Source organism: Bombus affinis, chromosome 14 (genome assembly GCF_024516045.1).
Source record: "Bombus affinis isolate iyBomAffi1 chromosome 14, iyBomAffi1.2, whole genome shotgun sequence".
In the NCBI taxonomy this organism is placed as follows: Eukaryota; Metazoa; Arthropoda; class Insecta; order Hymenoptera; family Apidae; genus Bombus; species Bombus affinis.
The window spans coordinates 417,737-432,870 of record NC_066357.1 but is presented as its reverse complement, the minus strand read 5'-3'; the positions used below and the strand labels follow the sequence as shown (position 1 = coordinate 432,870).

The 15,134-nt window shown below is 33.4% G+C and overlaps 2 protein-coding genes and 2 long non-coding RNA genes across 6 annotated transcripts; 1 reads left to right on the top strand and 3 right to left on the bottom strand.

Moving 5' to 3' along the window:
- Nucleotides 1–57: 57 nt before the first annotated feature.
- On the bottom strand, nt 58–1,519 carry LOC126924143 (glutaredoxin-3). Its single transcript, XM_050738314.1, has 2 exons — nt 1,251–1,519; nt 58–911 (listed from the first exon to the last, which is right to left on the bottom strand). Exons 1-2 carry the CDS (start codon nt 1,298–1,300, stop codon nt 287–289), a joined length of 675 nt encoding a protein of 224 aa, XP_050594271.1. The 5' UTR covers nt 1,301–1,519; the 3' UTR covers nt 58–286.
- A 1,224-nt stretch (nt 1,520–2,743) lies between these two features.
- On the top strand, nt 2,744–12,748 carry LOC126924119 (lymphocyte cytosolic protein 2-like). Of its 3 annotated transcripts, none has more exons than XM_050738265.1 (9): nt 2,758–3,027; nt 4,925–4,987; nt 5,818–5,876; nt 8,094–8,671; nt 8,977–9,320; nt 9,395–9,542; nt 11,554–11,727; nt 11,877–12,015; nt 12,544–12,748. In XM_050738265.1, exons 1-9 carry the CDS (start codon nt 2,944–2,946, stop codon nt 12,689–12,691), a joined length of 1,737 nt encoding a protein of 578 aa, XP_050594222.1. In that variant the 5' UTR covers nt 2,758–2,943; the 3' UTR covers nt 12,692–12,748. The 3 variants fall into 3 exon arrangements, with proteins under 3 accessions (XP_050594224.1, XP_050594222.1, XP_050594223.1); XM_050738266.1 differs by lacking the exon at nt 2,758–3,027 and adding an exon at nt 3,106–3,727; XM_050738267.1 differs by lacking the exon at nt 11,877–12,015 and having other exon boundaries at nt 2,744–3,027.
- On the bottom strand, nt 3,968–14,916 carry LOC126924155 (uncharacterized). The gene is made up of 3 exons (XR_007713436.1): nt 14,632–14,916; nt 11,888–12,082; nt 3,968–6,129 (listed from the first exon to the last, which is right to left on the bottom strand). It is a non-coding gene; the product is annotated as an uncharacterized LOC126924155 (long non-coding RNA).
- Nucleotides 13,674–14,447, bottom strand: LOC126924157 (uncharacterized). The gene is made up of 2 exons (XR_007713439.1): nt 13,904–14,447; nt 13,674–13,867 (listed from the first exon to the last, which is right to left on the bottom strand). It is a non-coding gene; the product is annotated as an uncharacterized LOC126924157 (long non-coding RNA).
- Nucleotides 14,917–15,134: the final 218 nt, after the last annotated feature.

Below are 15,134 nucleotides of genomic sequence, written 5' to 3'. Positions count from 1 at the left end.
TTACTATTTATTTGTCTTATGCAATCCGTTGACTAAAAATTAGCGCTTACAAAAAGATCCTTTTACACAGGTGGTTTAATTTATTGTATATTTCCGTAGAACAAATATTGAAATCCTTACAACTGATACAAAATAACTTACAAATAATTATATTAATATAGGGACTGGTCTTTTTTTTAAAAGAAATTAATTATATGATCCTTAATAAGTGCCTATAATTAAGCACTTCTATTAAGCTAAAAGTATTTAAATATTTATGTAAACAGAAACTCACGTTTCTTTTGCATTAGCTCTTCTTAGGCAACATGCTTTCCAGCTCTCCAGATTCGTTCATTTCTTTTACAATATCCAATCCTCCAATGAGCTCTCCATTCACATATAATTGAGGATACGTTGGCCAATCACTAAATTTTTTAAGTCCTTCTCTAACATCGTTATCTTGTAAAATATCAAACGTCTGGTAATCTGTCTTACAAGAATCTAAAATAGAGACTATTGTTCTAGAAAATCCACAACGTGGAGTGGTAGGAGATCCTTTCATAAAAAGCATACAGGGCGCTTGATTTATTAATTTCTTTAGTCTTTCTTCGAGTTTTTCTTTAGGTTTACATGTATCAAACGAAATAGAATCTTTATTGGTCAATAATTGGCGTTTAATTTTCTCTGCTATAGCTGCAGGATTAGCTCCATCAATTCTATCGACTATGGTGTCATTTCTTGTGAGAACAACTGTTGGTACTGCGCTAATACCAGCTTTCAAGGATACATCAGGTATTTTTTCAGCTTCAATCTTGGCGAACCTAACCCCCTGATACTCGGCCAGTTTGCTCATTTCCTCGATCACATCATTTATTTGCGAACACTGATCGGCCCAGGATGCGTAGAAATGAATGACAGAAAGATCTTGTGACCTGACACGACAAACGAACACGACCTTGAAAATCACCGACTTAGCAACTTCCCTAGTTTATCACAGAATTACATCGATAAAAAATTCTGACTTGTGAACTTTTTCACATCGAATGAAAATAATATAAAGTTGTAGTTATCTTTTGTTATATTACAATATTTAATCTATTTCATCATAAAAGTAAAAATAGAAAATATTTTCTTAATATTTTCTACTTTGAACAATATTTCGAGACAAATTGAATCTTTTATACAATAATATGTTAAACAATGAATGGTATTCATCGACTAGGTTATATTGTTTCTAGAAACTGAATTACTTATTATTTAGAATTACTCACTTGACGTAATTCTTGTATTCTTGTTCAGAATTAAGATTAGTGATAGACATCCTGTCACTTTTTGTGTAATTGATAAACACGCGATAATATTATCAGGAAATATTTTGCAAATTCGTTTATTCAGTACGACAGCTTCTGCGCAACTTTTAACACCGCTTTTATAAACGTTTTATATTCACAAATGCGAAACTACCGCGACTGTGCAGTACTTCGCCAATCCTCTACATTCTATAGTATAATAGTTCTACTACACATGGTATTCTACAACAAATTTCATTAAATTATTTTAATAATTTGTGAACAATACTAATTTATGGCTTAATTATTATCGAATTATCTCTGTTATTTGACGAATAAAATAAATTGAAATGTTGTTAAGGAAATTATATGTATGTATACTAATTTTTGTTTGGATCTTCAATAAAAAAACACATATTATTTAAATTTAAACAATTTAGAAAACATTTAATCCAATATAAAAGATATAACATTTTTTTTATGAAAATAGAACGAAGTGACAAATGTATTACACATTGTGAACTGACTTTAAGTCACTGATTCTCAACCGAAAGGTAATATAAACAAGAATTTATTCTATAATTTATTCCATGGTCATATAAGATCTTGACGTTCATATACCGAAACCTAGGGAAAATCTAGAAATTGAGTATTGACTAGTTATAAAAAATCAATGTGGAAAACAAAAAGTTCTGTGCATGCGTGACATGCTATGAATGCCTTAGATGGAGACAGAGACGCTCTACTTATCTCTGTCTGTCTCGCAAGAACACGGACTTTGTTGATCTTTCAATGTTGATTTTTCGCGGCTAGATACGACTCAGTTTTCGGGCAGTTTTCCCTAATGAGTGTGCAGATCTGTTTATATAATCATGGTTTATCCAATGGGACGAGTCGGAAGAGGTACATAAAATTACGTAATCAAAATCTAGGGGAAACAAAAATTCAATTCATAGTTTATAACACATATAAAATGAAAAACTATTTTACCAAACATTAATTCCCCAATAAATATATCTCTCTAAAATGTTAACTGTAATAACCTGCAAAAAAGCTATGCAACGATATTGAAGAACGTACTATGATAAATCGTAGTATAACTTGACTTTTACTTGGTCAAGCAGTACAGTAATGTTCCATTAATTGTTCAAGTGAATGGAATAATTATATGTGCAGTTATGGAAAAAAATACATTTCTAAGAAATCCCAAGTATTTCTCCCTTTATTTAGATAGTAAAAATTTGCCCACAAAAGGAATTTAAAAAACTAGTAAGTATAACAATGGTCACTTAAAGAAACAAGAAGCCAGTTAATTTGTCATTAAACATTACCGACTTTCGTTCAGTAACTCTCGAAATATCGTAAGGGAGAAATTCCGTAATCTGAGAACCACTGGTACCAGATCGTATCGGATAAAGCAGGTGCACCATAAGAAAGTGACCAATCGGAATGACGATGGCTAGCTCGTCATACGGATGTATGAGATAGTCGTCAATGGACGTTAGTAGAACGGGGTGGGGCAGGGGAGGAAATACGAAACAGCGAGGGTTGTCAAGAGTCAAGACTCAAGACTCAAGACACCTCGCCCACAAAAACCAGATGCCAGATGCAGATGCGACTGGACGGTGAACACGTGCGACGCTTTTTTGTCACGGTCGCGTGAACACGCGGTGCAATGTTCAAAAAGTTGTCGCGAAGTGACGCCCTTGAGGACATATCGAATTGGAGCACCAATGATGTGTTGTGCCTACTTCGAAAGGTAAGTAAACTCTGATTCAGTGAAAAGTCATCTTTAAAATGTCAGTGGCGAATTGATTGACACGAACTCGATACCGAAATCTCAGACGAATTCGTAGAATATAGTCATAAGAAGGATTGGAATAATTATAATATTTATAATTTAAAAACTTAAATATTTTCTATTAATAACGAGTTTCATTTCAGTATGTTTTATCCAATGTTTACAATAAATGATTCGATAAGACCCTGCGTATATAATTTGTCGTTACGTTTCGTAAACGATAAATATATAGCAAAAGCAAAGTGTTAATGTACGTTGAATTATTTGTGTAAATCGGTAGATAGGGAAACGATCAATAAACATGTGTTTTTTCCCCTTCGTGACGTCTCAGAACGGGTTAGTTCACCTTACACTGCCTGTCACACTGCATGACACATTAAGAATATCAAAGTTCGCATATGAAACACATGTGTACAAACAGTGGTTTACGTGCGTATTTTTAACTAATACGGAATGAGTATATGAGGTTCACGTTCAACGTTATAAGTACTTTCTTTTTATTGTCATAAAGTCATGCGACTAGAATACAAAAAGCCACTGAAACTCGTGTGAACATGATCGAGCAACGAAAGTATACCGACCGAGTATACCATTCAAAAGCAAACACTTCGATTCTAAACTAAAGTTACACGACCTACTGGATAAAATATCCAACATGGTAATGTAATCACAAAATAAGACGATAATGTAATTTTCAATGAGAACACATAGAGTATTCGCGTTATTAGTTATGTAATGTAACTTTCAATGAGGACACATAGAGTATTCACGTTATTAGTTGACAGCATTTTCATCGTAAATGTTAAATTTGTGATATTTTATTTTAGTATCTTTGAACTGTATTGTGTTGTAAGTCGTACTTGTTCTAATGTATAAGGAAATATAAGAAATATTATAATTGTCAATTTTAAAATATTTATGGTTTTTCTATTGCATGAAAATAATAGGATATTAAAAAATCTATTCGTCGTATCACGTACAAAAAGTAGTGAAACTTGCTTTCTCTAACTTTCTCAAAAATGTATCACTTACGAGGAAAACGAAGGAAATTAATAGAACGAACATCGCGTACACGTATCTATTATATTATATTTCATTGAACTTCGCGCGATAAATTCAAAAGCTGAAGCCAGACAACGTAGGACACGCGTTTATTTCAATAGAAGATTCAATAGATGCAACGCTAGAACTAACATGATCGAAGAATTTAAGCTGTCATATACACGTGTACAAGACTAAACTTGGTAAAATTCTGAGAAATATGTCGTATCGATTTTAGTCAATTCAAACAGTAGTACAATAACGCACAAACAATAAAGTAACGATAGTTTGCATATAGAGTGCATCCTCTAATTATAAGATTAAATATTTTTCAGCTATTTCTGTTCATTATTCTGTTCATATTCTGTTCATTTGTAAAGAAATGTTTTGAAGAAAAGATAGTCAGTTTCCGATCTGCCACACATTTGGTTATTAACAATTCTTCAAAAATTTTTGTTTCAATAAAAAATCAAGGTCAATCACCTTGACCCTTTTAAAATGGCATCATATATTTTAGATTTGATGAAAGGTGGCCTTGACTTTTTCTCGAAAAAAGAAATTTTGAAAATGTGTAACAGACGGAAAACTGACTAATTTTTGCAAACATTTTGTAAACATTTCCTTGATATATTATCGGAAATATGTGAAAAATGGTGGTTTAAGAAAATGAAAAAAGAGGATACGCTCTGTATATTTAACTGGTTTGCTTTATCGTCGCGATGTAAATATTTGCACAAGATACATGTGTGCTGCTTATCGCTTTATCAGCGATGCACGTTCTGTTTGATAGAACGAGTTATCCTTGTTTTTGCAGAATGGCCTGCAGGAGTGCTGTAAAGCCATCACAAAACGGCAGGTCGATGGCGACGAGCTGCTGGTAAGGAAGGTCTTCCTATACAGTTTCTTTTCTTTTCTTTTCATTCACGCCTCGTTGATTAACATCTGTGCCATCTATAGCTACGTTGATACAATGGTACATCGATAACTACTTATACGGATTGATGTATAAACGTTTATAAACATAATGAGTTCGTTTATCACGAACTTTTAAATCCTCAAATCAAATTAACTTTTAATCGATTAAGATTATCGCGTCTCAGTAAAATGCAAATAAAGAAGATATCACCAAAACTTTTTTTCATAGAGACGATTGTTGAAAAAAATAAGCGAAAGACATTTGTAGTGGTTGACTTGTAAAAATATTTTACGAATATATTGCACATGTACGTTTTTTAAACATTTTGAAACTTCATCATGTCTGTCATGATCATATTACCAAAGTTTGAAATAAATCTGGATGTACATGTATACATTTAGAAATTGCAAGATATTTAACACAGGTATATACATATTATATAGATACAGATACATATAGATATTTAAATTTCAAATTATTCGCTACATTAACAAGTCTCGATATCTCGATATCAAAAGATCATCTGTAATTAATTTTTTACCATATACTGTAGGTGTTTCGCGTTTCGCCAATTAATACTCCAATTAATAGAAACTCGAATATTAGTTTACACTTTTTTTTTAAATCGTACAATGCAAAGAAAAAGAAATATCTAGCCTGTTGAATAAAGAGAAAATGCGTGTACAATGCAGCGAGCGTCGAGCGGTTTCATTCATAATTCGTGTCGTTATTTCGTTTCCAACCGGCGCGTGCTCTCTTATACTCATCTTAATTAATTGTAATTATTCCAGCACTTGACGGAAGGGAAGCTGGCGTTGTGGAAGAGTGATCTCACGCGTCCATTGATATGGTAAGAGAACGAAATATCAGACGTGTCTTATTTCTTCGTGAAAAATGGTGGAACAGCGTGAACTTGTTCCCGTGACCAAGTAGAATCCCGAAGCTCCGTGTCACGGTCTAACGGTTCTTCTCTACGAATCATCTTCCCGAGACACACCTTCGAATCGTGATCCGATCCAGTCGTGATCCACGATTTATCAGAGGACTCTATTCTGGATAACTCGAAGATTTTCCGGACCAGTGATTTTATTGATTCGTGAAATCTATAAAATAAAATCACTCTGCTTACTTAAAATCATTTAGCTTACTTATTGCATGTAATCGAAATTGGAAATGCAAATACTTCCATTCTGGACTTTCTATATTTTTGAATACTTAGAAAATAGTAAAGTCAATGTTATATTTAACATTCATGAATATTAGTTTATTTACGATAGAACGTAATCAAATTAACGTATCTATTGTATTTCCATAATTTGAAATGCTCGAGTCTATTTTTTATTATCAAAAGTATAAGTGTAACGTGAAACGCAAACAAATACGATAGCGGATAGAATTCACGAATAACTGTACTCTCTCATCAATTATTTTGATTAGAATTTCTTATTCGAAAACTGCAATAAGTTGCAATTTTACTTGATACAGAAAAGCTCCTGTGACCATTCTGCTTCACCTTACAATTGGTTAAAACGCTTCGTCTAACATTTTACTTATTTCTCAAGATGTCTTAAAATATTTTGCGTTTTCTGCATTTCTTCTCTTTTTTTTCTTTGCTTTTATGTATAGATATATTGTACAGCTTGAAATAATGGCTAAATATTTTAAATTGAAGAAAAAAATACAAAAACTGTAGAAAAAAGTAATAAAAGTTTAAACTAAATACTTTAGTTTTCTTGAATGTTTCGATATGGTAGATAGAATATTTTAACTGCATAACGAGGGCAGCAATATTATGAGTCAGCATGTAGAAAAATTCACGTATTTCTGAATCAGCATTACGGATATAAGGGTTATTAGGTACCAAGCAATAATTTATAGAGAAAAACAATAGAATTTGACGACATAGGTCGATGAAAAAGGAAAAGAATTGAAAGTGAAATGTTAGTGCGTTAACGCAACGTTGATCGATGAATCGTTAATTCTGGTAAAAAGAAAATGTGAAACTTGAAATCGAAAGAATGATGCAGGTATTAAGACGTGCGTTCTACTTCCATTCTATTGTTGAATTTCGCATGAACAGAAGAGTTGTATCGTCATTAGATACTGTATTTAACAGGTTCTAACTATATATACGCTGAGGTTGAATTGTTTGCATTCTATCGATATTAGAATAGCTATTCGAATGAGCAATTCTAAGCATCGCGGTGGCTTGAGTCGGTGAAAAATTTGGCGAGCGACGATGCTATAGAAAGCGTCGCGGGACACAGTATGCATACTGAGCGGAAGGTTCAATGGCTCGGCGAAAATCGTAATACATATGGCACGGCTAGCACTTCCGAAGGCCATGCTAACAAGACAGTATGGCTCCGATTATACAAACCGGTGCCATAAGTGCGTAATTCTATCGTGTGGGACGCCCTCGATCATCCAATATCGTCACTGACGCCACAAAATTTATTATCTTCTTTTATTAAGGAAATTCCACTTGACAACAACACGACTGTTAACGCAGCGACATTACCATGCTACTTCTAATAATAATTAGAAGATAACGTTTCTAGAAAATTCGGATGGCGTAGAACATAGACATTAAAAGCTATGATATTTAATATCATTGCAACAGCATTTGATATCGTTCGTGCGAAAGAGTCTGGTCAGATATTTCTGGCTAATTTTAAATGCATTGATTTAGCCATTATTTCTACGTTTAATATAACACGTTTTCACGTGGTGTAATATATAATTTATGGATTGTTCGGAACAATTGAAAGATTCTTCTCCGTGTCATTTTAATTTTTATATCCATTATTTGTCTACGTATCTTTTTTCTAACAATTGCCTCAAAGTCAACCTTTATCGCATAATACGAATAAGATGTATTTATGTCCGATGTTAGTTAAAGTTTTTCTGCTCTCTGATCTCTCCTCTTAGACAAAAACTTGGAAAATTAAAGAAGGTCGTTGTATCTACTTGTCTATTAAAGACTTTAGTTATACGATCCTTCGATTACTCTAAACAGTATATAAATAACAAATTGTATCATTCGAAACATTTATTAATTGTTTAGGAGTCTCTTGACATTCGTGGAGGAAGTAAAGAAGACACCTGAAAAATTCGTAGAAGAAAAGATACTCGAGATTCAATCGAACGAGGACCCCTTAAGCGACACCGGATCCTGGGGGACCGACTTCGAAGACGAAGCAAACGAGGAAAATACCTTAGCAGAAACTCAAAAAGTTTCTCGATCAAATTATGGAGCCAAAAGTAACAACCATAAAGAAAATAACGTGGACCTTAAACAAGAAGATGTCCGAGCAAAGGAAGCAAGGTCTAGGCAAGAGGAAGAAGGAACTTACGCCAATTGTGGTCCCATGCAGAATGACGAGAGCACGTATGCAAATTGTCAGGAGACAAACACTGTGCCATTAAAGAATACGTCCAGATTGCATAGCCAAATGGAAAAGTCTCTGGCCGAGCAACTTAAAGAACAATTAGAATTTAGAAATACCAAAAAGCCGATGGCAGTACCGAAGTCTGAAGCATTGAAAGGAAAAAACGTGGAGGTCTCGGCTCTGAATGTTACTCAACCCCGGAAATCGTTTCTGCATAATGCGTCGAAAACCAGGACGAACAACTCTAATCAGAGTTAGTAAAGATTATATTAGTAAGAAAAGAAAAAGATCACGAAGCTTTCAATCTTCAATCGTATATTTAGCATCACTGGTTAGCGTTTTTTTAAACAGTGAAAAAGAAAAAAAAGATTATAGTCGTGAAATTCGTAAATTCGTGAAATGATTCTGGCGTTCTATCGTTCTTTAAAATTAATCAAAGGTTAAAAATCATTGAATCGTATCTCTCTATGATGTCCTTTTATCCAAGATGTGAGAGGTGATCTAAAAAAAAAGTCGAATAATTCAACAAATAATTTCTTTCTTAACCAATGGTTTCAGAAAGAATGACAGTTCCACCGCCACCACAGCCAAAAAAGAACAAAGACCAAACGATCGTTGAAAAATCGAGCAAAGATCAAACAAAGCCTCCTGCAACGCTTAGGAATCTCGATCTGGTTGCGAATTTGCCTGCAAGAACAGAAGAGAGCGAAGACGAGTATGAAGCGTTCGATGAACAAATAATCGAACAAAATCAAAAGAAGAACATGTTGAAGGTGGACAGTAAGCAATCGTTGAGCAGCGGTCATCAAAGTTCCGCGGAAAGTGTTTATCAACCACCAAGTATTACGAGCTACGAGGAAGAAGAAGAACATTACGAGATCTATGAATCGATTACGGAAACAGTAAGCATATAAATTCTATCTTCATTTTGTGATGATTAATTCGATGAAAAATTGAACGAAAGTTACTTTTCCAGTCAGATGATAATGGGTACTATTTAAATCCCATTCAGAGGCCGATAAATACAAAATCACCCCCACCATTACCAGCGAAACCTCCCCAGTCATCAACTACCCCCTCTCTAACTCCAACTCCAAGTCGAACAAACCTGGACAAACTAAAGGGTTTGTATAATATTTATAATTAGTTAATATATATATATACACATAATTTTTTAACACCTTATAGCAATATTGTTTAATTGTCCTGTATGTGTACAAAATGATACTGGTAAATATTAAGAAAGTTGTTTCCATGATACGATAAAATTACGTTTTATGTCAGTGTGAATACCAAAATAAAGAAAGTAATTAGACAGAAATTGTTGAAGATAGAAAATGCAACGTGTTACGAGGAACAAAGCAAAAAGTGCAGGCTGTATTAAATTAAAATAATAAAAAACTCTCGGTGTCTCAACTTCTCATAAACATGTGCGTGGCAAATGGCCGGCCCCCAATATCTCTGCAACCTGATGCGCATTGCAATTGCAACCAGTCATGGATGAACTATCGTCCCCATTATCTCGAGTCGTTCTCTGCCGATATATTTAGACATTTCAAATCAAATTCGACAATTCGAATTACCAAAAAATTCAAATTTTCAGTGGTAACAATTCGTCAAGATAAACAAGAACGCGTGTGAATTATTAAGTATACTGTATGCAAACCATATTGTAATACTAATAATATGAATAGCAACAGAGACAAGTGCGGTGTTTCAAAGCTGTTGTTTAAACAGAAGAGCAATGCTTCAAAGAGATTACAATTTCCTAAAAGCTAATTAAACAAAAGCTTAACATTCGAATCTTATCATTGTAAACGGAAGAGGAAACAGTGGGATGGAATGTGTTCCTGTTTTTATCTGAGATTGAGCAAACAGCTTTTGGGAGGTTTGGGCGCTCGTCTGGCGGATGAGGTTTCCGATATGATAGTGAGGATCAAACGGGGGCTTTCACGGTGTTGTTACTCCCAACCACCTGATCCACCAGGTACAACAACCTCTTTCGAAGCAAATTCTTCGCGTGCCACATTGTTTGCGCATTCTTTCGCATATTTGTATACACATTGACTATACATACTTGAAAGACAAGATCATCAAATTTCTCAGTAGAAACGCTCGACTTTTTCTTCCAAAATTGGAAATACTTCAAGACTTAGAGCAATCTGAAAATAAGTACGAAGTAAGCGATATATTTTTAAACTTTGAGAAGACGGGGTGCCCCATACTGAGAGACCAACGGATGGCCGAATTTTGTTGTTTATTCGGCCAAGCCTTGGATTAAACGTCAGTCCGTGTATTAATTTCGAAGAGTTCGGGTCGTTTGCAGTTCTTCTGTCGCGTAGCTTCTCTCTGCAGCAACTTTTAAATATCGCGAGAGATTTCTTCAATAGCTTTTTCCCAGCGATTGATTATTTATTGGTTTGTAGTAGAAGATTTCAATTTTGTACGGATGGACTAAAATTTCAAATCTATCGACTAACAGTGTTCGTTATAAATTGTTTAGAATTGTGTATTCGATATTACAATTTAGATACGTTGCATACAAAAGAATTCTAGCTGATACTTATTCCTGATTCTGTTTACGGTGTTTAGGATAATTTACAAGCGAAACCGACTAAGAGAACACTGTTTTCCTTCAGTTCTTGCTTCGAATTCAAGATTGGACGGCACTGAGCGTATTCAATAAACGTGAAATTTGTGTATAGTTATATCGCCAGGTAATGAATAGAATGAGATTCGACGATGATATATCGGTGCACATTCTTCTGATAAATGTGATTAAAATTTTTCCGATAAAATTGCAAATAGTTTGTTCACTCCCTGAGTGAACGTGAAGGTTTTACGAAAATGGCAGCCTTAATTGGAGATCCAAAACGAAACGTGTCCTTAAACACCGCGATTCGTCGTCAGGCGAGTCTCTCAGAATGTTTAACTCAGGCAGCCCTCACTCAAGCCCGCCTGAATTTATCAAGTTAGTGAAATATTGGCCTCAAACTATAGTAAATTTGACTGTATTTTCAAAATATATTCCATTAATAAATTGTATGAATCTCCCATTGAATATTTAATAGATCCAAAAAATTATTATGTTGCCTGAGATTTTAGTGTACCTAACGTGTTCTCTGTTGCTTTCAGAGAGATCTCCTGAGAAGAAATCGGCAACATTGCCTCATTCTCATAGCAATACTTCTTTGTCATCGGAAAGGGCTTCGAGACCACTACCTCCGCCGCCCGAGAGACAATCATACGTTGATAAGCCTTGGTTCCATAATGTCACCAGAGAACAAGCAACATGTCTTATCAAAGAACGTAAGTCCTTGTCGTAAGTCAAGTAAACCCAAAGCAAGAATAATAACTATCATTAACATTTTATAAAAATAATAAGTACTTTAACTTCACTTAGTTTGCGTTTTTTCATTAGATTATACGCTAATTATGAATGAATTTGCTATGTTTAGAAAGTACTTACAGTAATCCTCAAGACGGATACTTTCTCCTGAGACCGTCTACGACAAAAGTGAATAATCCTTTGGCTTTGGTGCTCTGGTACAAGGATAGGGTGTATAACGTTCCAGTCAGGAAGAGACCTGACAATAGGTAAGGGAGCTTTGCGCGCTAACATTCCTTGTCCGTATAAATATCTCTGCCGAGTACCGGACTTGTTCTAATAATAATAAATAAACAAATAATTAGAAAGAAATTATTAAATCTATAGTTATAACTAACAATTCAATAAGAAAATTGCTCCAAAAATGATAAAATATTATTAACTTAAAGGCTACCTTGGGTGAAAGTTCACTCTAGTATTTTGAAAAAGTTTTAAAAGTTAAGCAATTAAACAAAGGAATTTATCATTATTCAATATTAGACGAAGAATAGAAATGATATTGTTTGCAATAATTAGTTCAATAAAATTGCGATGATAATATTGATAATATTAAATGATACTATTAATATTGATAATATAATGATGATATTAAAATAAAGCTCATATAGGGTGAAACTTCACACATGACAGTGTATCTAAGAATTAAAAGAATTTTTATAATATTTGTTTTAGTAGAAAAGTAAGAAAAAGTTGATAAGGAATTGAATAAAACCGAATATCATATATCTGTCGAATAGGTACGCATTAGGATCAGCAAAAGTAAATGAGAAATCGTTTTCGAATGTTGAGGAAATCGTAATGTTTTACACGCGAGAGGAACTAGTGCTTCATAGCGGTGGCGTGGAAATGGGGAGCACGAAATTAACAGATACTCCGCCTAAATAAGCCTTTGAATGCTCTCACATACCAGCTTGTGCAATACAAACACTGCCCAAATAAGAATTTCAAAAGGAATTAAAGATCAGACACGATGGTTATGCGTATATAATATTTATTCAACAAGTGCCTTTTGTACTCGTCACTCGTCGAAAATCAACTTTGTATATTTTTGATAAGGTTCGAATGCATTTATATGAACTGTGACACGCATATGGAGAAACGTTTGATATTTACCAAGAAGAAAGAAAGGAAATAGATCTCTCGACGATATGAATTGCGTATATTTTTAATACGAACATTTACAAGCAGTACTTTAATGTTGAATTTGCATATTGGCAGATTTGAGGAGCATCGATGTATGGTAGTTGTTATCTTTGTAACAGAAAGAACAATCACTTTGTGCACATATCGATATTATAATTCTTGTATACTTGCTGCTGTAGGTTTGTTTTTATAAGATAATTCGAGAAAATGAAATTTCAGAAGTTAAGCAGTGATATATATATATGCTACAGATTTGTAAATAAGACTTTTCTTTTAAACAATAGTATTTTGAGATACTGCCGAGAAAGTTTCGTATCGTGTTTTGTTTGGTTTATTATAATTTTAACTTAAGGAAATATATCTAGATCGAACAAGAAGTAACCACTCTTTATTGTTATCGGTTGCGTAAAAAAAAACACGTTTGATTATAAAAACTGATTATGTACATAAAAATTACTTTAAGAATAATGTGATCTGTACCACAATTCACAAGGTAACTCGAGATAAATTGAGAATTGTAGATATATTTCAAGAGGTATGTTAAATTTATAAACGATGAAAGAAAAAATATCGTAATCAAGAAAGGTTAATAGAAAAGAACATCAAGGTCGTTTCAAGGCTACTTTTTTCATTAATTGCCATATGTGGAGGTCTAAAAATATCACAAACAAAGATCAAAAGCTACACAGGGTTAAAGACAAACTCAGTATTTAACAGTATTCAGTTTTATTATGATAACGAAACTTAATTAGAATTAATTGATACCAATTACTTACTAGACTGTTAAGTGCCATATTTAAATGAACACAAAAAGCGACCTTGAAACCTTTCTTCTTTTTATATCTAAATTTGTTGAACCCGACGTACATACTTCTCGATATTATATATCTATATATATATATATATATCTATATATATCTATATATATATATATATATATATATATAGATTAACGAATCAACCAATAGATTGTAATCTATGCATTTATATTTTGCCATGTCATTGTGAGAATAAAAGATAATTTTTCAAAAAAGACGAAAAAGTTTTCTATTGGAATTCTTTTCCTGATTTATTATAAATATTTAATAAAATCTTTATTCTGTAGACGTTTCTACATCAATTGAAAATTAAACGTGGTATCGTGAATCCGTGGAATCAATTAGCTGTTTTTATGCGATCTACGGTACTCATAAAAAGTATTATTATGTACTTTTTCAATGAAGCGTTTTTCTATTAAATTCTATATTTCATGTTGATAGTATTAAATTTTTGTAGTAACATGAAAGTATTATTAAATGAAACGAAATTTAATATACTGGGGCTTAATTAATTATTATGTGTTATGATGAAGTACAATGATATGCGAATGCCTTTTACGGATACCTATATTCTTTGTTTATTGATGCTAACACGATTGAAACTAATCAAAAATTAAATTCGAATTGATCAGCCGACAATTTATTACTCAGTCGTGTTTATCTCGAAACTACGTTCGGCGATTGATAACGATAACATCAATTAAGTAAACACTCATGTAATCAAGTTCCCAGCTTTCTAGTTGAGTTTTAGACGATTACACGAGATCACTTATTGCGTGAATTGGCTTTCAATTGTGGAGAAAACGAATCGATGTATTATGCATATGTACATAACGTAATTTGAAGTTACATTCTGAAATCAACCTTGGATGGACGGTGGTTCTGTGCAGTAAATGTGTGCGCGTGAACTTTGAACCAGTTACTTAACAACTGCAACACAATTAAGAAGAACACAATGCTAGACAACTCGTGTATCTGATATTCCTTGATAAGACATGCACTCGGCACAAGATATGAACCTCGATTCATACATACATGTTGCTCGTTCAACATCCTGTAATTATATAATTTGATAACACGCGTGAGAAGCAAATTGTGTATCATAAAACGTTTGATGCGTTATCTCTACATACTACGACGATAATAATTTTCTAACGAAAAATAAACTACGATTCACTTAAGCAATAATACGGTACGCTTCGTAATATTTTTAATGTACGAACCATTTAAATTCCACCCTGTATTTCTGAAACAGTGATAGATTGGGCTGAATCATTAAAGATCGGGAAAAGAACGCAATTTGAATGCATTTTGCGCGGGAATCTGTGGTCAGAAATCTCTTTTCATAGGCAAAGAATGATGTATTT

Excerpts from the sequence above, each read along its gene's own strand:
- LOC126924143 (XM_050738314.1), bottom strand. The coding sequence starts at position 1,300 with ATGTCTATCACTAATCTTAATTCTGAACAAGAATACAAGAATTACGTC. Across the intron at positions 912-1,250 it reads GAATACAAGAATTACGTCAA|GTCACAAGATCTTTCTGTCA; the intron begins GTGAGTAATTCT and ends TTGTCGTGTCAG.
- LOC126924119 (XM_050738265.1), top strand. The coding sequence starts at position 2,944 with ATGTTCAAAAAGTTGTCGCGAAGTGACGCCCTTGAGGACATATCGAAT. Across the intron at positions 5,877-8,093 it reads CTCACGCGTCCATTGATATG|GAGTCTCTTGACATTCGTGG; the intron begins GTAAGAGAACGA and ends TTAATTGTTTAG. Across the intron at positions 8,672-8,976 it reads GACGAACAACTCTAATCAGA|AAAGAATGACAGTTCCACCG; the intron begins GTTAGTAAAGAT and ends CAATGGTTTCAG.